Source organism: Schistocerca nitens, chromosome 2 (genome assembly GCF_023898315.1).
Source record: "Schistocerca nitens isolate TAMUIC-IGC-003100 chromosome 2, iqSchNite1.1, whole genome shotgun sequence".
In the NCBI taxonomy this organism is placed as follows: Eukaryota; Metazoa; Arthropoda; class Insecta; order Orthoptera; family Acrididae; genus Schistocerca; species Schistocerca nitens.
Genome location: NC_064615.1, coordinates 904,628,095 through 904,653,177, shown reverse-complemented (window position 1 = coordinate 904,653,177; position 25,083 = coordinate 904,628,095). Strand labels below are relative to the sequence as shown.

General features: G+C 43.5%; 1 protein-coding gene across 1 annotated transcript in view; it reads right to left on the bottom strand.

The window, feature by feature from the left end:
• Positions 1 to 1,075: 1,075 nt before the first annotated feature.
• Positions 1,076 to 25,083, bottom strand: part of LOC126237217 (mitochondrial import inner membrane translocase subunit TIM14) — a 51,111-nt gene continuing 27,103 nt past the window's right edge. Inside the window, exons 2-4 of the mRNA XM_049947103.1 lie at positions 17,553 to 17,684; positions 8,069 to 8,179; positions 1,076 to 1,596 (exon numbers count right to left, since the gene is read on the bottom strand). Of these exons, the coding sequence (XP_049803060.1) occupies positions 1,486 to 1,596; positions 8,069 to 8,179; positions 17,553 to 17,684 (354 nt within the window). The 3' untranslated portion in view covers positions 1,076 to 1,485. The remainder of the gene's footprint in view (positions 1,597 to 8,068; positions 8,180 to 17,552; positions 17,685 to 25,083) is intronic.

Here is a 25,083-nt window from a genome sequence, read left to right as displayed (position 1 = left end):
AAGATAGACAAGCAAAAAAAGTAAATAATGTACAGTTAGGTAGATGGCACTTCTGTAGTCAGGTACCAGTGGCACAAAGTTTGGTGCAGTAAGGTGAGAAATGGAGACTAAGCAGTAAGAAATGGAAAATAAAGGACAACAATTCAAAAATACATTACAGCCATGAGAAATCAACCAAACTGAATTAAGTTTGGCATTTATGTCACATGTTAACAAATATTACTCCTGATTCAGGTTTCATTCTCAGTGTACTCATGAGATCAGTGAAGTTGTGCTCGATTTCTGTAGCTGTTGGCACAAAAGAGAGTGTGGGAGGGGGGTTGGGGGTTACAATTTAACAACTGTCAACATTATGAGCTTTAGAGATGGGTCTGTAACTTGGATTCAACAAAAATGGAGGATGAATCAGCCATGTACATCACTATAAAGTGCATGGCATGGGTTTTTTTTGTTTACTACTATGCATAAACAAGTCTAAATTGCAATAAATTGTTGATGGAGAGTGCAGGCAGCCATGAATACTTTTAAGAAGCTTTATTTTACTGTCAAGGTCAGTTTTGGAATATCATGCCCACCTTAAAATCTCTACATTTGTTTTACTGGCAGCATTAGAATGACCAGCAGGATGGTATTTGCTATTGTTCTCCATTAGAATATTTGAGCAGTTAGTGGCACTTTACACACTGTGTGGATACCTCGTAGAATATAGCAAAATATACTTATGTGATTAGAACTGAAAACACACAAAGTTAAGATGGCATGATAGCCCAAAAAAGTCATAACAGTAAAATAAAACTCCTTAACAGCATCTGTGAGTAGCTGCATTCTCCGTCAACACTACTAAATTGAATATAACTACAATGTTCAATAAGATCAAGCACTGATACATTATTTTACAATTAATTGTCTGTCATTGCCAACAAGTTTCCTGGGAATGGCATGTTGTTAGTTGAAAAATAACTACAAAAGCTACTAATGATTACATGTTTTTTACTGCAATCTTAAGAACAATATGACATCTGGAAATAATAGCACAAAATAAAATTCCTGTTTTAAAGAATTCACACTTTATTTATACTGTTAAAACATGTAAGGAGCTGTGTCTGTAAAGGACATCAAGTATCATCAAAGAAAGACAAATTTCAATACTTTGATAATTCATGATTAGGTATTAGGACAAGTTCTCTTCGTGAAGATTTTTGACTATTAATCTCTGATAATGTTTGTTGCAGACAAATAAAAAATTCTAAATTATGTCTATTATCTTAGGAAGGTATTATACAAAATTGCATTGTGATATGGTTATAAAAATGTAAAATTAGATCTCTTTCTATTTATATATACATCAATATCACACAATTTATCTACATAAATACAAGAAAACATTTATATAAATAAAATAGAAATATGAAAGAAGTTGTGAGGCAGGATTTCACAGTTACTTAGGCAACTATAACATGTCCAAGAACAAAGACTAATCATTTTTTATGACTTTCCACTCTCAAGTAAATCTTTGGCTTCATTTATTTTAGCTGCTATAAGCGGAGAACCACCACGATCTGGATGATTTAAAGCCATAATTCTCTTGTGAGCTTCCTGAAAATAATAAGTCCAGAATTTTATTTTACACATCAATGAAGAGAGACAAAAGGAGTATTACATATGTGGTACACACACTTTATATGCAAGTACATAAAATACATATCAGTCCCAGTAGTCAGTGTTCATAACTTCAGGATCTTCTCATAATGTTGGGCAATATGGTACACAATAATCCACTGTTACAAGAAGTGTTATCCTCACACTACTACAGTGGCCTGGTTGTAGTCTGATGACTCTCTCAACCATTACAGATCAATATATTAATGTAAAGTCCTTGATGGACTCCTTACAAACATTGTTAAGTATCCAGAAGACATGCTGGGATGCCAACAAAACTTTGTACACATAAACACTCCATTATCGAGCATGTAAATTTTTAGAGTTGTGATTCTCTGTGATAGTAGAATGGCCACCAGAGTTTATTACAGTTGCTCATGTTTAGTGTTGTTACTATATCTGGCAGTGTGTAAAAAGGGGGGGGGGGGGGGGGGGTGAAAAGTGTCTGATGTTGAGTGATCACAGGAAGGGCAATGAGATTGTAGTAACATTGTTCACGTTACGTCGCACTTCACTTAGCGTCGACCGGGACTGTGTCCTAGGCATGCCCGATGTTAACTGACTGGGCACGGCCCGTCCTGCCGGAGTTGTTGTTGTTGTTCTTGTTGTTACGCCGGCAGAGGTCGCGCCCGAATTCTCACGTGCCCTCTGGTGGAGGGGACGCTACTTGCGGCAACTACCGCCCGTGACGCGCCGTGCCAATGTGCGCCTCCCGCGATCTTTCTGGTGGCTACTACACTCCTCCTCCTTCGGGGGGTGAAGCCACTGTGATCCACTGCGGCGGAAGGCGGAGCGTCGGGCAGGAGCGATGACCTCCACATCCATTGGATGGCCGGAGTCGAGGGGATCTCCCAACCCTCGAGCCGGAACCTTCGAATACGGCTGGAAGTGACCCACACGAAGAGGCCCCCGTCGTCCCACAACCGGAGCTCGGGACAGAACGGGTGACAAGCTGTCGAACTCCGGATCCTGTTCCACCTCGGGAGGGGCAAGACCCAGTGGCGGGGACGAAGGGAAAGGGACGACCACAGGTGAACTAGCCCCCTTAGAAACCGGGCCTGCTAGGCGGGCCGGCTCTCGCTGGGGCATCTCGAATGATGGCGATGCCGGTGCTGGAGCTACTGGAGGCTGCCAAGGCTGAGAACCATCGCAGTGCGGCAGAGTCACAGCGGGGAGAGGAGGTAACGTCCCCTGTGAAACCAATACAGGTGCCGGCAATGGGGAAGCCGGTGTCCGAGAGGTCGGCGGGCGGGTGCCCGAACGTGGACGTAGCTGATTTTGGTGACGACGTACCACCCGATCCCCCGCCTGCAAGGTATAGAGCCGGCGGCCATTTCGGCGCAGGACCACCGCCGGTATCCAACGTGGATTGCGACGAAACCCACGGGCGCAGACCGACATACCCAGTGGAAAGCCAGGTACTCCGTTTTGTGAAGACAGGCAAGGACCAGGCCGGAGGAGGTGCAGCCGAGTCCTAGGTTGACGCCCATGGAGGAGCTCTGCGGGGCTGCGTTTGCCCATTGGTGTGGTCCGGTATGCCGTCAAGAAAAACGTCAAGGCTTCCTCTGCAGGAAATTCATGCACATACTTTTTCATCTGCGTCTTAAATGTGCGCACCATGCGCTCGGCTTCCCCATTCGATTGTGGATGGAAGTGGGGAGAGCAAATATGCCGAATACCAAAGCGCCTACAAAAATCCTGGAAGGTCTGCGAAATAAACTGTGGTCCATTGTCTGAGACCAGGGTGATTGGCAGACCTTCCACAGAAAAGATTTTTGCTAGTGCCTGGATTGCAACTTCTGAAGTGGTTGAGGAGCAGCGAACCACATATGGGAATCGGGAATAAGCATCAATGACAATCAGCCAAAAGCCATTGAGAAACGGGCCGGCAAAATCGATGTGAACACGTTCCCATGCTTGGGTTGCCGGCGGCCATGAAGAGAACGCTGCCCTGGGAGATGCTTGTTGGCTCGCACACTGGGAACAGGCGGCCACTAAGTGCTCAATTTCTCTGTCAATACCGGGCCAGTACACATGTCTGCGAGTCAAGGTTTTAGTACGGGAAACACCCCAGTGCCCCGCATGTAATAACGTGAGGACCTCCCTTCGTAAACCTGCAGGAACAACCACGCGAGGAGCTGTATCATCGGTAGCCAGAAGGAGAACTCCTTCCAAGACCGAGAGGCGGTCTCGTAGAAGAAAATAATTACGGAGAGGGTCCGAGGCCCGGCCCGGAGGGCGGGAGGACCACCCCTGCTGAATGAGGCGAACTACTTGCCGGAGAACCGGGTCAGCCGCCGTTTCCCTGGCGACTTGAGAACTAGTGATCGGGAAGCCATCAACTGCTTGGCGGGACGCCACATCCAAATGAAAACACATAATCTCCTCTCGATCGAACGTAGGATCCGGGCCACTGGAAGACGGGAAAGAGCGTCGGCGTTGGCATGCTGTCCTGTAGGGCGAAAATGAATGTCATAATGGTACTTAGAGAGGAACAAGGCCCAGCGCTGTAGTCTGTGGGCCGCCCTATCCGGAATCTGAGAGGCGGGGCCAAATAACGATATTAACGGCTTATGGTCAGTGATTAACTGAAACTTCGTGCCATACAAGAAAGGGTGAAACTTGGTAACAGCGTAGACAATGGCCAAAGCCTCTTTTTCCACCTGGGAGTAATGGGCCTGCGCGGGACTAAGCGCTTTAGACGCAAACGCCAGTGGTTGCTCGGAACCATCTGCGTTGCGATGGGCCAGGACCGCCCCCACCCCATACTGCGAAGCATCTGTAGCCAGGACCAACGGCTTATGGGGATCAAAAGTAGCCAAACAAGGGGCGGAAGTGAGAAGGCCCTTCAACGAGGTGAACGCTCGCTCGCATGCAGGCGACCAATCAAAAGGAACACCCTTGTGCAGAAGGCAGTACAGGGGGTGGGCTATAGCGGAAGCCCTGGGAATGAACCGGTGGTAATAGGCGATCTTGCCTAAAAAAGCTTGTAACTCTTTCAGAGAAGTGGGCCGAGGAAGGTTGACGATACCTTGGACCAAACTTCCTAGTGGCTGGATGCCATGCCGAGATATGGTGTAGCCCACATACTCAATGGACGGTTGGAAGAAGGTTGACTTATGCAGGTTGCAACGCAAGCCCACAGACCTGAATTTGAGAAAGAGGGTGCGAAGGTTGTGCAAGTGTTCCTTCGTGCTGCGGCCTGTGACAATTATGTCATCCAGGTAATTAATACAATGAGGGATTGTCGACGTGACATGCTCAAGATAACGCTGCAATATCGCCGGGGCATTGGATATTCCAAAAGCCAACCGCTGGTATTGGTAAAGGCCAAACGGGGTGTTGACGACCGCCAGGCGTTTGGAGTCCTCATCAAGTGGTATCTGATGATAAGCCTCCGAAAGATCGATTTTCGAAAAATATTGGCCTCCCGCTACGGCAGAGAACAATTCATCAGCACGAGGCAAAGGATAGGTGTCCACCACCATTTGGGAATTAATGGTGGCCTTGAAATCGCCACAAAGACGCAAGTTTCCCGAGGGCTTCTTGACAATAACGAGGGGCGAAGCCCACTCACTGGAAGAAACGGGAAGAACGACCCCTAGGGCTGTCAGCCGGTCTAGCTCTTCCTTTACCTGAGGGCGGAGAGCCAAGGGGATCTGTCTCGCGCGTAGAAAACGCGGGCGAGCCGACGCCTTCAACGTTAAGTGAGCTTCAAAATCGGAAACACGCCCCAGGCCCTCCTCAAAAATATCTGGAAAGTCGGAGATCAAAGATTCCAATGAGTGATAGGGAACGTCTTCGGAGACCAACTGTATGGTGTCACCAATAGAAAAACCGAAAGCTTGAAAGGCATCCAGGCCAAAAAGGTTAGCGGAGCTCGCATCACTGACAACAATAAAAGTAATAGGCCGAGTGACTGATTTGTAAGTCACGTCGGTAGTGGATTGACCCAGTAGGGGAATGAACTGTTTACCATAACCGCGTAGATGCCGGTAAACTGGCGCCAACGGGGGCGATCCAAGGTCGGAGTAAGTTTGTGCATTCAACAACGAAACTGCCGCGCCCGTATCTACTTGCAGTTGTAACCGGCGCGACCGAACCGACACCTCGATAAAGAGTTTGCGTGCCGATGCGTCGGGAGCCTGGCCCGATGAAACTTCCTGAATGTCAACGTCCATGTCCTCTGTACTTGCTTCCTTCGATTCCTTCAAGGCTGAGCGGAAAACTTTAGCAATGTCACCTTTTTTATTACATTTGCGACAAACGGCCCAACGCCGGGGGCACTCTGACCGATCATGATGTATATAGCATGACGCACAGGACGGCAACAGGGGCCGGCGGCCAGAATTCTGTTTACACGCCATGCGGGAGCGGCCGTAACAGCCGGATTGTACAGCTCGCACGTCGTCCACCCCGGACACAGTGGACGCGGCCGCGCCGCCCTGAACCTCTGCGACGTCGCACCACGCTTCCAGCTGTTGACCTGCTGCGTGAGAGACTTCATACGATTGAGCAATGGACAGGACTTCCTCGAGGGAAGGGTCTTCTAACTGCAGGGCCCGTTGCCGGACCTCCCTATCAGGGGCCGAACGAACAATGACGTCGCGTACCATAACGTGGGCATACGACTCTCGCGACTGCTCCGTGACAAAATGACACTTGCGACTAAGACCGTGCAGGGTAGCGGCCCACGCCCGGTAAGACTGATGGGGCTGTTTCTTGCATTGATAGAACTCGACCCTAGCCGCCACAACATGCGTGCGGCGGCGATAATATGAAGACAGCAATGAACACAATGAGTCAAAAGACAAGGACGAGGGTTCCTGCAACGGCGCTAGCTGCCTCAAAACTTGATACAGCGAGGGAGATATCCAAGACAAGAAGAGAGCACGACATACCTCCGCATCGGCAACATGAAACGCCTGGAAATGCTGCCGAAGGCGATGTTCATATGCGTCCCAATCCTCTGCCGTCTCGTCATACGGGAGAAAGGGAGGAGGGAACTGCGCCGGAGCAGACGGCGTGGAGAGCAACGCCGGAAGCACTTGTTTCATGGTGGCCATGAGCTCCGTCTGCTGCGCCACCAAAACCCGTACCAAATCCTCCATGCCGTGGAGAAGCTGCGAAACCGGAACAACGACGCAACACGCGAAAGAACGACCCTACTCGTCGCCAATTGTGTAGTAACACTGTTCACGTTACGTCACACTTCACTTAGCATCGACCGGGACTGTGTCCTAGGCATGCCCGATGTTAACTGACTGGGCACGGCCCGTCCTGCCGGAGTTGTTGTTGTTGTTCTTGTTGTTACGCCGGCAGAGGTCGCGTCCGAATTCTCGCGTGCCCTCTGGTGGAGGGGACGCTACTTGCGGCAACTACCGCCCGTGACGCGCCGTGCCAATGTGCGCCTCCCGCGATCTTTCTGGTGGCTACTACAGAGATGTCTCATACGTGGATGGGAATGCCACCTGTCAGTGTTTGAAAGGGGCCTCATCGTGGGGCACCATATAGCTGGCTGGTCAAATCATACAATATCCAGAGCTGTGGGGGATTCAGATGAGACAGTTGTCCAATGTTGGACTGTACGGAAATGTGAGGACAGGCACACTCGTAATCAAGGTTCTGGTTGACCATGTCTGATCACTACCTATTGTCATATTCTGCACCCATGTTTCCTTCTATTGTTCGCATGGGGTACCCACTTGTTTAAATTTTATTAGTTTCTCTTTTTCTTTACAATGAAAGAATTGTTTATTGAGTTCCACAAGTTCAAAACTGAATCTTTCTTTCTTCAATCATGAACTGTCAGACCTACCACAGTCACCTCTACCTCAACAATTCCTAGGTAGGTGCTATTTTTGCGTTTTAAATTTACATATTTAAAAAAAATATTTACACAGAAGATTAAGCATCTAGAGACTCATTATGAGAGGTAGAAAAGAACTTGAACAGTGATAACGTTTGCATTTTGTGATGTAAAACAGTAGAATAACAAAAAAAAAGTAAGAAACCTACAACGATTTCCTCAAAAGAGGAGAAGCATGGTTACTGCAGCATATCTCTGTAACATCAAGATTGTTTAAGGTGGAATACCAACTGAGTTGCAAACAAAAAATCGAGCGTACCAACATCAGTCATTTGCCAATAACCGGAAGCTCTAGACTGTTACAATCTCCACGTGAAAATTCAGATGTATGCAGACAAAGAACATGTGTTAGCATGCATTACAATCAAAACTACTATATCTGGCAATGCCTTGCTGCTAAAATTCAACATTCTAGTGAGAGCATTCACATGCAAATATTTTAGTACTGTTCAGACTTTATTATAATATTATTAGTGCAGATGTGTGTAAATACCGTACTACTACTGCTTCACTTAAATTCTCTGGTACTGTCCTACCAACCTTTATCTTTAGCTTGCTTGCATTAGGTGATACTCCTAGAATGAGAGCAGCTTCTCTTCTTGTCATTTTTGGATCAAAGCCACCTTTATAATATTTACTGTTAGCAAAGGTCTGAAAAAGAAAGTTGAAGGTTGATTACACACACAGACAGTACGGTTACTTTCTACAAACACATTCATATACAAAACCTAAATGTTAAACATAAAAATAAAACGTGCAAATGTGAATGTAAACTACTCCTGCATACAGTGTTGTTGAAAAGCTATCAGGTTTCCAGCCAAGATGTACTGCTGAAGCTTTACCACAAAAAAAAGAGTAAGAAAAACATTGAAATAACACGAAATTTCAATGCTGTCGCAAAATGGAAACTTGAAAGTCGATATTAACTAAAAATTACATGTTCTGGGAGATATTTCAAAAGCCACTGTGAAGGCTTGAAACAGTGTTAGCCCACAAGGAACAGCAGAGATTTTAGTGCTTTCAAAAGCATGGTTCAGTTGATTTTGTTTAAATTTATAGCCACGATACAGGCAAAACAATATTTTATAGTGCTTAACTGTTTTATATGAACCCCTACAGTATATTTTACTTTTCTCCTATGTAACCTGCCTTTTTTTGCTACTACGAGGAAACTGTGGCGAGAAGCAACTAAGAAAAGAGTGGAACAACTCAGATGTCAGAGATACTGTTGCTCAGCTACTTGTGTACTCTTACATCTACATCACTACTCTGCGATTCACACTGAAGTACTTGGCAGAGGGTTCATCGAACGACTTTCGTACTATTTCTCTACCGTTCTGCTCTGGAACAGCAGGTGGGAAAAAGAAAAAAAAAAAAAAAAAAAAAAAAAAAAAAAAAAAAAAAAAAAAAAAAGGACACTTAAATCTCACGGTACATAGGTGAGTAACAATAAAATATTTTCACATTCACTTTGTGTGTGTGTGTGTGTGTGTGTGTGTGTGTGTGTGTGTGTGTGTGAAGATGGTGTAACTTACCAAACGAAAGTATTGATATGTGGATAGAGACACTAATAAACACAAGCACACACACAAAATTCAAGCTTTCGCAACCCACGGTTGCTTCATCAGGAAAGAGGGAAGGAGAGGGAAAGGCGAAAGGATGTGGTTTTTAAGGGAGAGGGTAAGGAGACATTCCAATCCCGCGAGCGGAAAGACTTACCTTGGGGGGAAAAAGGGACAGGTATACGCGCGCGCGCGCACACACACACACACACACACACACACACACACACATCCATCTGCACATATACAGACACAAGCAGACATATGTAAAGGCAAAGAGTTTGAACGGACACAGGCAGACAGTGTTTGTTGGTAATGAGGATCACCCTGTGGCTAAACATGCCTTGGTGCACGGCCAGCACATCTTGGCACAGTGTTACACCGTCCGGATTATTTGGATACTTCCCACTAACGCCAACCTATCAGAACTCCGGAGATGGCAACTTGCCCTTCAATATATCCTCTCTTCACGTTACCCACCGGGCCTCAACCTCCACTAATTTCAAGTTGCCGCCGCTCATACCTCACCTGTCATTCAACAACATCTCTGCATCTGTACTACTGCCTCGACTGACATCTCTGCCCAAACTCTTTGCCTTTACATATGTCTGCTTGTGTCTGTATATGTGCGGATGGATATGTGTGGGTGTGTGGGTACGCGCGAGTGTATACCTGTCCTTTTTTCCCCCTAAGGTAAGTCTTTCCGCTCCCGGGTTTGGAATGACTCCTTACCCTCTCCCTTAAAACCCACATCCTTTCGTCTTTCCCTCTCCTTCACTCTTTCCTGATGAAGCAACCATGGGTTGCGAAAGCTTGAATTTTGTGTGTGTGTTTGGGTTTATTAGTGTCTCTATCAACATACCAATGCTTTCGTTTGGTAAGTTACATCATCTACAGTGTGTTCCAAAAATGACCGGTATATTTGAAACGGCAATAAAAACTAAACGAGCAGCGATAGAAATACACCGTTTGTTGCAATATGCTTGGGACAACAGTACATTTTCAGGCGGACAAACTTTCGAAATTACAGTAGTTACAATTTTCAACAACAGATGGCGCTGCAAGTGATGTGAAAGATATAGAAGACAACGCAGTCTGTGGGTGCGCCATTCTGTACGTCGTCTTTCTGCTGTAAGCGTGTGCTGTTCACAACGTGCAAGTGTGCTGTAGACAACATGGTTTATTCCTTAGAACAGAGGATTTTTCTGGTGTTGGAATTCCACCGCCTAGAACACAGTGTTGTTGCAACACGACGAAGTTTTCAACGGAGGTTTAATGTAACCAAAGGACCGAAAAGCGATACAATAAAGGATCTGTTTGAAAAATTTCAACGGACTGGGAACGTGACGGATGAACGTGCTGGAAAGGTAGGGCGACCGCGTACGGCAACCACAGAGGGCAACGCGCAGCTAGTGCAGCAGGTGATCCAACAGCGGCCTTGGGTTTCCGTTCGCCGTGTTGCAGCTGCGGTCCAAATGACACCAACGTCCACGTATCGTCTCATGCGCCAGAGTTTACACCTCTATCCATACAAAATTCAAACGCGGCAACCCCTCAGCGCCGCTACCATTGCTGCACGAGAGACATTCGCTAACGATATAGTGCACAGGATTGATGACGGCGATATGCATGTGGGCAGCATTTGGTTTACTGACGAAGCTTATTTTTACCTGGACGGCTTCGTCAATAAACAGAACTGGCGCATATGGGGAACCGAAAAGCCCCATGTTGCAGTCCCATCGTCCCTGCATCCTCAAAAAGTACTGGTCTGGGCTGCCATTTCTTCCAAAGGAATCATTGGCCCATTTTTCAGATCCGAAACGATTACTGCATCACGCTATCTGGACATTCTTCGTGAATTTGTGGCAGTACAAGCTGCCTTAGACGACACTGCGAACACCTCGTGGTTTATGCAAGATGGTGCCCGGCCACATCGCACGGCCGACGTCTTTAATTTCCTGAATGAATATTTCGATGATCGTGTGATTGCTTTGGGCTATCCGAAACATACAGGAGGCGGCGTGGATTGGCCCCCCTATTCACCAGACATGAACCCCTGTGACTTCTTTCTGTGGGGACACTTGAAAGACCAGGTGTACCGCCAGAATCCAGAAACAATTGAACAGCTGAAGCAGTACATCTCATCTGCATGTGAAGCCATTCCGCCAGACACGTTGTCAAAGGTATCGGGTAATTTCATTCAGAGACTACGCCATATTATTGCTACGCATGGTGGATATGTGGAAAATATCGTACTATAGAGTTTCCCAGACCGCAGCGCCATCTGTTGTTGAAAATTGTAACTACTGTAATTTCGAAAGTTTGTCTGCCTGAAAATGTACTGTTGTCCCAAGCATATTGCAACAAACGGTGTATTTCTATCGCTGCTCGTTTAGTTTTTATTGCCGTTTCAAATATACCGGTCATTTTTGAAACACCCTGTATGTAATAGAGGGAAACATTCCACAGGGGAAATAAATATATATAAAAAACAAAGATACTGTGACTTACCAAACGAGAAAGCGCTGGTAGATAGACACAATAAAAAAACACACAAACACACACACAAATTTCAAGCTTTCGCAACCCAAGGTTGCTTCATCAGGAAAGAGGGAAGGGGAGGGAAAGACGAAAGGATGTGTGTTTTAAGGGAGAGGGTCAGGAGTAATTCCAATCCTGGGAGCAGAAAGACTTACCTTAGGGGGAAAAAAGGACAGGCATACATTCGCGCGCGCGCGCACACACACACACACACACACACACACACACACACACACAGATATATATCCATCCGCACATATACAGACACAAGCACACATATGTAAAGGCTAAGAGGTTAGGCAGAGATGTCAGTCGAAGCGGAATTACAGAGGCAAAGATGTTGTTGAATGACAAGTGATGTACCAGGAGCAGCAACTTGAAATTAGCAGAGGTTGAGGCCTGGTGGGTAACTGGAAGAGAGAATATATTGAAGGGCAAGTTCCCATCTCTGGAGTTCTGATAGGTTGGTGTCAGTGGGAAGTATCCAGATAACCCGGACGGTGTAACACTGTGCCAAGATGTGCTGCCCGTGCACCAAGGCATGTTTAGCCACAGGGTGATCCTCATTAACCAACAAACACTGTCTGCCTCTGTCCGTTCATGCGAATGGACAGTTTGTTGCTGGTCATTCCCACATAGAAAGCTTCACAGTGTAGGCATGCCAGTTGGTGAATCACGTGAGTGCTTTCACACGTGGCTCTGCCTTTGATCGTGTACACCTTCCGGGTTACAGGACTGGAGTAGGTGGTGGTGGGAGGGTGCATGGGACAGGTTTTACACCGGGGGCAGTTACAAGGGTAGGAGCCTGAGGGTAGGGAAGGTGGTTTGGGGATTTCATAGGGATGAACCAAGAGGTTACGAAGGTTAGGTGGACGGCGGAAAGACACTCTTGGTGGAGTGGGGAGGATTTCATGAAGGATGGATCTCATTTCAAGGCAGGAGAGCCACATTCAGAGTCTGATCCAGTCCTGGAAAGTATCCTGTCACAAGTGGGACAATTTTGGGTTTCTTCTGAGGGAGGTTTTGGTTTGACGGGATGAGGAAGTGGCTCTGGTTATTTGCTTCTGTACGAAGTCGGGAGGGTAGTTGCGGGATGCGAAAGCTGTTTTCAGGTTATTGGTGTAATGGTTCATGGATTCAGGACTGGAGCAGATTTGTTTGCCACAAAGACCTAAGCTGTACGGAAGGGACCGTTTGATATGGAATGGGTGGCAGCTGTCATAACAGAGGTACTGTTGCTTGTTGGTGGGTTTCATGTGGACGGATGTGTGAAGCTGGCCATTGGACAGATGGAGGTCAACGTCGAGGAAAGTGGCATGGGATTTGGAGTAGGACCAGGTGAATCTGATGATGGAACGAAAGGAGTTGAGGTTGGAGAGGAAATTCTGGAGTTCTTCTTCACTGCAAGTCCAGATCATGAAGATGTCATCATTAAATCTGTACCGAACTTTGGGTTGGCAGGCCTGGGTAACCAAGAAGGCTTCCTCTAAGAGACCCATAAATAGGTTTGCGTACGAGGGCGACATCCTGGTACCCATGGCTGTTCCCTTTAATTGTTGGTATGTCTGGCCTTCAAAAGAGAAGAAGTTGTGGGTTAGGATGAAGCTGGCTAACGTAATGAGGAAAGAGGTTTTAGGTAGGGTAGCAGGTGATCGGCGTGAAAGGAAGTGCTCCATCGCAGCGAGGCCCTGGACGTGCGGGATATTTGTGTATAAGGAAGTGGCATCAATGGTTACAAGGATGGTTCTGGGGGTAACAGATTGGGTAAGGATTCCAGGCGTTTGAGAAAGTGGTTGGTGTCTTTGATGAAGGATGGGAGACTGCATGTAATGGGTTGAAGGTGTTGATCTACGTAGGCAGAGAAATGTTCTGTGGGGGCTTGGTAACCAGCTACAATGGGACGGTCGGGATGTTTGGGTTTGTGAAATTTAGGAAGTAAGTAGAAGGTAGGGGTGTGGGGTGTCGGTGGGGTCACAAGGTTGATGGAGTCAGGTGAAAGGTTTTGTAGGGGGCATAAGGTTCCGAGGATTCCTTGAAGCTCCCCCTGGACATCAGGAATGGGATTACCTTGGCAAACTTTGTATGTAGTGTTGTCTGAAAGCTGACGCAGTCCCTCAGCCACATACTCCCGATGATCAAGTACCATGGTCGTGGAACCCTTGTCAGCCGGAAGAATGATGATGGATCGGTCAGCCTTCAGATCACGGATAGCCTGGGCTTCAGCAGTGGTGATGTTGGGAGTAGGATTAAGATCTTTCAAGAAAGATTGAGAGGGAAGGCTGGAAGTGAGAAATTCCTGGAAGGTTTGGAAAGGGTGATTTTGAGGAAGAGGAGGTGGGTCCCATTGTGACGGAAGACGGAACTGTTCCAGGAAGGGTTCAATTTGGATAGTGTCTTGGGGGGTTGGATCATTAGGAGTAGGGTTAGGATTATTTGTCTTCGTGGCAAAGTGATATTTCCAGCAGAGACTACAAGTGTAGGACAGTAAATCTTTGACGAGGTCTGTTTGGTTGAATCTGGGAGTAGGGCTGAAGGTGAGGCCTTTGGATAGGACAGAGGTTTCAGATTGGGAGAGAGGTTTGGAGGAAAGGTTAACTACTGAATTGGGGTGTTTGTTGTTCCAGTTTGTGTTGACTAGAATTTTGAGGTTTTGGGGGGAATGGAGCTGGAAGTAGGAGATTGAGTAGATGGGAGAGACTGGGTCTGTGTGCAAAGAGAGGAGGTTCCCACTCACAACTTCTTCACTTTTTTAGGCCAGACATACCAGCTCCCACAGAAAGTATCTGCCTACGTAGATCAACACCTTCAACCCATTACATGCAGTCTCCCATCCTTCATCAAAGACACTAACCACTTTCTCAAACGCCTGGAATCCTTACCCAATCTGTTACCCCCGGAAACCATCCTTGTAACCATTGACGCCACTTCCTTATACACAAATATCCCGCACATCCAGGGCCTCGCTGCGATGGAACACTTCCTTTCACGCCGATCACCTGCTACCCTACCTAAAACCTCTTTCCTCATTACGTTAGCCAGCTTCATCCTAACCCACAACTTCTTCTCTTTTGAAGGCCAGACATACCAACAATTAAAGGGAAAAGCCATGGGTACCAGGATGTCGCCCTCGTACGCAAACCTATTTATGGGTCTCTTAGAGGAAGCCTTCTTGGTTACCCAGGCCTGCCAACCCAAAGTTCGGTACAGATTTAATGATGACATCTTCATGATCTGGACTTGCAGTGAAGAAGAACTCCCGAATTTCCTCTCCAACCTCAACTCCTTTGGTTCCATCATCAGATTCACCTGGTCCTACTCCAAATCCCATGCCACTTTCCTCGACGTTCACCTCCATCTGTCCAATGGCCAGAAAAGATATTCTAATACTAAAATATACATTCAACACTAACAAAATTAATTTTTTCTCAGATGATGATGATGATGATGATGATGATGATGATAATACACTGGAAGTTCTGGCTGAGAATTACGAATTATTTAGGAATAAAGGAGACAACTCACTAAATGGCAGAAGCACTGCGTAATCTTTAGGAACGCAAACAAAAGGTACAGAGCTTGACTAGTTTTTGGAATGCACTTCCTTTTTAAAGCTTATAGGAAAACACACACACACACACACACACACACACACACACACACACACACACACACACACACACACGTCTCCCTACACTGTTCTCAGTCGACTGCCAGGTCTTTCCTGGCCCACAGTGAGTGCACTGGGGTGGGGTGGGGTGGGGAGAGGGATGGAGAGAGGTGGCACACAAGCAGGGGGTTGTGGGGAAGCATCTAGCAGCTTGTGGGAGAGTCGGGAGCCATCTGTGGGCTAGCTGGGAATGTAGGTAGAGGGGCAAGTGGCAGACGGCTGGGCACGCCATACTGTGGTTTCTGTATTAGTTGTATATAACTTTTTGCTATCTGTATTTTATCCCTGTCACCTTCAGAATTTCAGAGTGTATTCCAGTCAACACTGTCAAAAGTTTTCTTTAAATCTACAAACACTATAAATGCCTGTTTGCTTTTCTTCAATCTATCTTCTAAGATAAGATGTAGTGTCAGTGTTCAAATCCAAGCACCTGCTAGCAGAATAATGTGTTCTTTAAACATACTATATGTAAAAAATTTTTGGTATTTTTCAAGATGCTCAAAAGGGCAACTTAAGACGACTTGAAATAGACATTTAAGTGTGAAATGACAGCTTGCAGAGCTAAGTCTTCACCACAGATTAGGAGATGAAGTGTTTCCATAAAGAAAATTGAGACGAGTCAGCACTGCCTCACTTGTTCCTACATTTTTGCAAAACCCAAACTGATCTTCACTGAGATTGGCTTCTACTAGTACCTGCTTTCTTTGAAATAGTAATTATTATATTCTTCTTTAAGTCTGAGAGTATTTCACTTGTTTTGTGTATCTTGCATACCAGGTGGAATAGTTCTGTCATGGTTGGCTCTCCCAACGATCTCAATGGTTCTGAGGTAATGTCATCTACTACAAGTGTTGTCTGCGATTTCATACACAATGGTAAGAAGAGGTACGCTACAGAGTGGTGTGGCAACTGTTGTCGAAGGGAACCTGGACACGTGCAGAAATTATCACGAAACAAACAGAAGATTTATTTAACTTTTTTCTCCAAAGAATGAAGACTCATTACAAATGATCCAACAAGAAATAGGGTCCACCTATCAGTGTCAACTAGGATGAGGATTTCTGCACTATAGCATGAACTATAGTGTCGAGAAAGAGGCTCCAAGTGCATGTGGGCTGAGCCACTGCTGCCGGCCCTCCTATATTGCGGCGACAGAAGGCACTCAAAGCATATTCTTTCTAGCATTACTTTCTTTGCTTAGTACAGGCTTGTCATATGAGCTGTTAATATTTGTACAGTTGCCCTTTAAATTTCCCTTTGGCAGCATCTATCTTCCCAAAGGTCAAAGAATGCTTTTACAGCCTTGGATTTCTTGTCTAGCTATTCCCGATTTGCCATTTTCAATTTCATTTTCTAGAAGTATGTATTTTGCGTACATCATTTGCTACATACCTGACATGTACAGAGAATCTGTGATGTTTAATACATTTAAATTAAAATGTGATCCAAAGTGAAAAGAACAACACTAGTTTTACTATTCCTTGTTGTGGATAAAGAATTTATATTCAACTCTAATGCCTTCATGAAAAAAAAATCTAAAGTTAAACACTGAAGAATACAGTGAATGACAACCTACTTAATTTCATGAACTTAACAAGAGATCAAGCCCAACTCTGAATCAGTGTATGGACTCTGGGAATTTTAATGACGTATGAGAACCATTACCATATTCCATACCCGGAATAAATGTGTGAAATAGCTAATGTAGTAATCTGTTGTGTATACTTTACCTTGAATTTCAAGGTAAGAAGAAGCGGTAGTCTTGCACCACACTTAAGGTGTGCATGACACATGGTCCTGAATTTTCTATTACACGATCAAATGTTTATTTCGTCTTCTTCTTTCTGACTTCAGGTCCTTGGAAACAATTTCTCTTTTTACAACAAACGATAATCACCCTTTTTGCAGGTTACCTGTTACAGAACATCCTAACATTTTTAACAAATCCAAAACTTGATCGAAAAATTTTCATGACAGAGAATAACTATGGGGCACATTAGACCTTTTACTTTCAAGGCACCATTGAATCAACAAAACATTTCAAGCCCATCCCAATACTCAACACAAATTTTTACATAGGTAGTACATTCAAACTTCATATGATCCCTCCAGAAGGCAATTTCATACTCGCATGCTACACCTGAACAAACGCAGCACTCACAGCTATATGAAACTACCACAGTATTTGAAGAAACTGAACATCCGTCTTACAAATGAAGATAATGTAGATGGCAATTAAAATAGTATGACTTACAGATTCCATTGTTGGAAATGACTTCAGTGCTTCATTAACTTTCTTCGTCATTCCTGGCATAGTCCTCAACAAGTGACGTCCAAGAAAACCTACAGCAGCTGCTCCAAGGCCCACAACAATAACGGTGGAAGCCTGTAAAACAGATGCATTGAGCTGCTAGTTTATTTTACTTAAAAGAGTTTTACAACATCACCATTTGACATTGCACACTTATGTCTAAACGAGTGTAGCTTTCTGGATAAGTACAAGCAACAAATTCCAAGGTCCAGATTCAATACTCTGTTGATCTTGGTCTATTTTGTAAGCTGAATACAAAGTTTCCAACCAAAATCTGTTAACAGATCTACCCTCCTAAAGAATGGAAATAATATACTACTGTCCAGAAATTATACTCCTGTACTGTGACAGAAGAGCAACTAGTAAATTCAGACCACAAAGGGGACAGTGAAAATGGGGTTTAAAATACTATAGATTCAAAGACAGTGAACATGCAACAAAACATGAATATTTTTAAAGTGAAAAGAACAGTATACTTTTTTGACATTTTATGTCAGCCAAGACATAGTCAGACAACCCCACTGCTATCATATTGACACACGTGGCGCAACCCACTTATCACCTTCTTCACAGAGCATTTAAATTTTTGTGAAACACTTAACAACTACAGAACAGCGTAGTCTGTGTGTGAACAGTGACAGCAGCAGCAGGACTAGTTGCAACTTATTCATTCAAGGATCATTTTACAATGACACAGGATCTGTTAACTAAATACAAGGAAAACATAAGTCACATATACAGACATATGATTACACACGTGTTTAATGATTGGAGGACAGGTGGCTGGATGTGGCCTTGTTGGAAGTACCGTCCCGTCATGTGGTTGATGTCATATGTTTTGGCAAGGACTCTTTTTTTCACTGTCAATTATGTGCTTGAAGTATCTATTGTAACACTAGCAGTCACAGGTTTTTTATGGGTTATAGAAAAGCAAACTGGTACACTCCAATCTACTCTACATGTAAGAACAGTGTCATACTCACCAGCTTTTCAATCATTGTTCTTTTCAGTTGCTATTCTTAAGCAAAATTGAAGAGAAGTTCACCAGAACACAACATAACCTGCTTGTTGTGTGCATGTTTGTGGCCATCTCTTATGTAGTTATTTGGTGGGGGCAGTTAATATGAGATTTTTAGCACTCAAATTAGCAGACTGCATGCATGATTCCCCAACCCCCTTTTCTCCTGAAAGAGGCACTTGCTAATGGGTGATGTGGAAAGTAGGCAGTGAAGTGCTAAATTTCTCACAGCTACAGCTACCACTAAACAACTGACATCAAGCATATCACATATAGTAACTTGATCCTCATCCACAAATGAATAGAAAAGCAGCAACTAAAAAATAAAAATTATAAAAACTGAAATCCCCTGGTGATAGCTGAAGCAACCACATGAAATAAATATGAGAAAACTAAACAAAAAATCAACTATAAAAAAAAAAACATTACATCTATTAGGAACAACATGCTAATGTATTTATTTTAAATACTGGTGGTGGTGATTATGCAATAGTGATATAATAAAATAATTCTAGTAAACTACCTTGAAGTTAAAGTATTAGTGGTTTTTTCTATCTTGGTGCTCTTCAGTAACAGGCAAAAATATCACTTCATGTATGGAAAAGCAGTATAAAAGATTATGTGGTTCGCCTAAAATGGTTAGAATGCAATGATTATATTTTTATTAACTGCAAATTTTGCTCAGTAGCTACCAGTATACAAAACTGCAAAAGATCTCATTCTTACTGGGTTTAGGTTTGTAATAGTTTTCTCAAATATTTATCATCCCATACTTTGTAAAACAATGAGCTACTAGGAGGAGTGTAAGCTGTTTTTAAGTCCTTATTCCCAGGCAAAGTCCAATCCATACCATATCAGAGTTCCATGTATTCCAAATGGAGTCGTCCAGAATAACACCATAGGCAATATAACAACACTTAAAGAGTGTGCACTCCACTGCTTCCATCAGCACTAGCTTAACCAGCCATGGGCCAGCTTATATGCCAGAGTCTGGCACGATACAATCTGAGGTTCTAGATCATCTGAGTAGTGGCACCAAGTTGTACCAGCTACTCTGCTTCCATGATAACATCAGATGGAGGCACTAAACAGTATGACACTTTCTTTGTTTCCTTGACCTCTTTTTTTCATTTCTCTCCACGAGTCTCTTCTATTCTCCCAGACATTTTCTTTTCTCTCCTGCTATCATAGTTTTTAATTCCTTTTTTAGGGGTCTATATTCTTCTGATACTCCCAGAAAGTTTTGTTTTTCTTTTTCTTTCCCATCATTTTCTTTGTTTCCACAATGGTATCTTCTTCCACGTCTTCTTATTTATCACTGCATACATTTATCTTCTACTTCTATCATTACACTTCTGAATTGGTGTCATTCTTTTACCCTTGTCAAGATAGCTATCAATATTTCCTGCTACTCATCTCTGCTCCTTTATCTTTCAGCTGCCATACTTTTATTTTAATTTTGTATTTTCTTCGTTCCCTGCTCTCACCAGGAGCCAGTGCAGCCTCTGACAGCATTCACTTGATATCTCTAACACTCCCCTTTAATTTACACTGGTGAGCAAAAGTTAAGGAGAAAAGGAACTATCAGACGGTATGTCAGTGTCAAGTAACAAAACTTAATAAAACATGGACCATACACACAAAGAACTGCCACAGCACAACACAAAAGGTAACTGAAAGAAATAAACAGCGAGACAAACAGAAATGACATATTCAAAGACAAAAATTACACTGCAGTCACCTAGACATTACAACATGCGCCACATGGTTCTTAATAGTGTGTGTGATCACAATGGACAGCAATGCATGCTCTGCAACATGCTCACATGCTGGCCACAAAAGGAGGTCTTGGGATAGTGCATTCCAATTCCTCCCTCAGCACAGTTGGCAACTGTTGGATAGTCACGCATGTGAATGTGCTGCAATATTTCTCCTCTACACAACCCACATGTGCTTAATGGGATTTACTTTGGCAAATGAGCAGGCCAGTTCATTTAACAAATATCCTCTAGTTCCAAGAACTCTTCCACATGTGCTGTGCAATGGGGCCACACATGGTCACCCATAAAACTGTGTTTGGGCCAAATACACCCCTGGTAAGATGCACATGGGGAAGAAGTATAGTGTCACAATAATGTTGACCAGTGAGTGCACTTTGTTAAAACATTTGGAGGTCAGTATGCCCTTGCATCATTATGCCTCCCCACAACATAACACCTGGACCACCAAAACAATCCTGTTCAACAATGCTGGATGCTGTAAAAGGTCAGAACACATAATGCACCCAGGAACATTGATGAACATGATTGTTTTGGTGGTTCAGGTGTTATAGTGTAGGGAGGCATAATGTTGCACAGGTGTGCTGACCTCCAAGTCTTCGAACACAGTGCACTCACCATTCCATATCATTGTGACACTGTACCCCTTCCTCATGTGTGTCGTGTTTAAGTGGTACATTCGGCCCTGACTTTATTTTTATCGAAGGCAATGCACGACTGCAGCAAACTTCACAAATGAAGTAGCCCCTGAAATGAGACGATATTCAAGGACTGGACTGGCCTGCTCATTCCTGCAACTAAATCCCATTGAGCATGTGTGCGATGCATTGGGGAGACACACATACATGTACCAATGACCACCCAGCAGTTATCAATCACGCTTGTTAAGGTATGGAATGACTTACCACAACAGTTTCTTACCAACCTCAAGGCCAGCATGGGAACATATTGCTGAATATGCATTGCCATCAGTGGTAATCATACTCCCAATTAAGACCCATGTACTGTCATTTGTAATGTCCAGGAGAGCAGTCTAATTATTGTCTCTGAATAAGTGTCACTTCTATTCATCTCATTTTTTATTTCTTTCAACTACCATTTGTACCACACTGCATGAGCTCTGTATATGTACGGTCCAAATTCCATCGAGCTATGTTACCTGGCAGCACTGACACACCAGGCAAAAGTCAATTTTGTCCTTAAGTTTCAGACACAAGTGTATTGCTGATGAGCACATAGCCAGCCACAGATCTACTTATCCAGTCACCATCATCTTATGGGTGTCCTTTAACCTGAAGCTGACAAATCAGGTATCTATTTCATTACGTTATTTTATTAACTCCTTTCCCTTGTCATTTTTACTTTCAAACCATGGGTCCCCAATGCCTTGTCATAGCTCTGCCTCCTTGTGCCAGTATGTGCATTTACATTTTTCATAATTATTATTTTGTCAGCCTAGGTGTTTTCCTATTTCTTCCACTATTCTTTTTCTTACTATTCTTTTTCTTCTAAGACACATCTGGCCTGTTGGGGCTTACACATGCATTACATCTAAGTTTCTTCTTTTTGTTGTGCCCATTACTTACAAAATCCCCTTTTCTTCGCCACTTAGTCAATTTATGAAACACCTTCAACATTTCTTCATTCTCTGATAATGCCTGTGAAGATTGCAACAATCTGTGATGTGAAAGAGGCCATGAGATCAGCAATACACCTCACAGTGCGAATCAACACACCTCTTTATTCATGTTGGTTCACACAGAAGCGTCACCATGCAGAAAGACAGCAGTTCTCCAGTATTCACATTTGGCAGAAATCAAGGAGACTGGTACAGCAACTGAGATGCTATCTGCAGGTACTGTCATGACAACATTAAGACTGTACAACTGTGGTGTGAAAGGCAATGTGAAACCACCACAATTCTTTACCTAGTACAAGCTGTTCTCTCTTAAAATGTCTTGATAGCCATCTCCTCCAGGGCTAAAACTGTGCTTCATTCAGATCACCAAGCAAGGGCAACTGGGGAGAAGCTATCACATAAAATAATAATCATAGTTATGATATGCACAAGGAATGTAAAATGCTGAGGCAGTGTGAGAAACTAGAAAACCAAAAGCTACAGTTGGAAACGATCATGACAGAAACTTTACAACTCTGTGAGATGCAATGGGGAGAAGAGGGAAATTTTTTTCGGAGTAATTTGCAGCTGTTAGGTAATGGACAGAAAATAATGAAAAAGTTTCATTCTGGGCAAACTATTGGAATTCTGTGTTGGGAATGAGTTAAGTCACTGCAAATGCACCTTTCAAGAACCCTTTGAGAAAGAAGTATATGTGGCAGATGCCAGGGGATCCCAGAAGATGTCAGATTGGCTATTTTTGGTAAAGCAAAGATTCATGTATAATGTTAAGAACAGCAAGAGCTATCCACTGAAGAAACAAAAAACTCAAAATAACCTCTTAAAGCTTGTGACAAAAGAAAAAATGACATTTCAAGGCACTACTGGTGTGGAAAACTGAGGAAATAGTCCAAAAGATATATGGTAAGTAGAGTAAAAAGGTATGTGATTGAAAAAGGCAGCCATGGATAACATATGAGATACCAGCACTATTGAGGAAATGAAAAAAAAATTGTAAAAGTTTTGAAAGTGAACAGCAACAGTGCAGATCAGCACCAATCATTATCATCATGCAGTCTACCTATTGGTAGGTTCTTGACACTATTACTGTTTTTATTTAATTCTGTTCCAGGCCAATTGCTTTGCAGTCTGCCATCTTTTTATTTTCACTTTATTTATATTCTTCTCTTTCCTATTTTCTTCTGTCCTCCCACTGTACCTTTGGTACCTGTCATAAGAATTACTTTTCTGTGCTCTATATGTTCCATTCAGTCCACTTTCCTTCTCTAAACCAGGTATAAGGGAGTAATTGTTCCTTTATTCTTTCCAGTAACTACTCCATAAGTCTTAACTTTATCCACCCATTTAATATTCCCCATTCTTGATCACAAACTAATTCAACTTTATGAACTTCCAGCAAATTGGAATAGCTGCGGGTCAGCAACTTCTGTTAATCAGTAGAACGAAAAACCAGTCCAGAGTTGCAAATTATACCTTTTTTATTTACTCGATGACTAGTTTCGGGCTGATATACCTTTTTTATTTACTCGATGACTAGTTTTGGGCTGAGACCCATTTTCAAATCATCTTAACACAGTCAAAATTGTATTTCCAAAGATGTGAAAACTATGTCAAAATGTGCAATGAACAGTTTGCATACAGTTATCCATTTGGTATCAGTTATCTGTTTGGTATCTCACCTGCTCTCACTATTCATCACATTTCCAAGTCCAAGAAACAAAACAGTCCACTGTAATGACGGTAATTTATTCTTACCACATGACTCACATTTTATAATCAATGTACAGTATGACAACTGCCAAGACGACAGAGAGTACAAACATTTCAATGACCGGATGGACAGTTCATAATTTTGTGAAAAAAATAAATGACACGGATGAGTTTTGAACACAGGTAATCCCAATAGCAGCCTAACAATGTGACCACTTGACCACAACATCACAGCTTGTAGGTTGCACTCGTTCTCGCACATTTTGACCTTGGACCGTTCACTATTACTATTTTGCTTTGTTTTTTTTTTTCACACTCCACTACAACTTCTTCCTGTTTTCAAGCTAGATCTGTGTTCAGTTTTTGACAGGCTATCCACTGGGCAATCTTATCACTAAATCTGAGGGGGGTGTAATGGGGAGTTTCCCTTGTTAGACATACTATAACTTAGTAGTAGCATTTTTCTGTGAACGGTGAATTCCTCCACCAAGAGTGCTGCTAACTTTTCAGTTTACAGACAGACTAAATCTCCCAGCACATCCATCCAGTTCTCTTATCTAACTAGTCAAAATAATTTCATTATTGTCCGTTTATTAAATGAGTACTTATCTGCAGTTGTAAAGTCATCTTTAATGGAAAATAAATATCTATAAATAATGGCTGAGAAGTGCTTAATTTGTAAGTTTAATGTTGTAAGTGACCTGTTGGGAATTGTAAACAGATAAGGGATTGGATTGGTAAATGTGACATACTGCTACTGTCTGTCATTGACAGCATATTGTAAAGCCATGTAACCATGTTGTAACCACCTGCTGGTGAATTAACAGATTTATTTATTGTGTCAAAAGTACAGAAACAGTCTCCAATACTTCTGGTGTGAAAGGATCAGCCGGCAGGCCATTCTGAGTTGGACTCAGACATTGTCCAGGGTACGCCTGACTGCAATTAATTAACAGATGACTAGAAAGTTACTGCACTTGCATCACTTACTGGTAGACTGCAAAAATCTCTTCCATTCAAGAGCTACTTACTACACATCCACAGTACATCTTGTAAAGTGGGTCTCAATATGTCTGTTGGAATAAGACTGACCATGTTTAAATCTAAAACAGTAGTCTGTTGCAATGCACTGTTTGACTTGGGTAGAAATATCTGAAGTTCCATTACGTCTAGGTGACCCACTTCTGTTAAAGAGGGAGCCAATTATAAGCCTCTGGGCCTCCTCAGATGTTGGGAAAGCTGAAGCTGGGGTGATGCATTTGATACCTTCAAGTCTGAAAAAGTATTCCAGCCACTGATAATGCAGACCGACACTGTCACATACATATT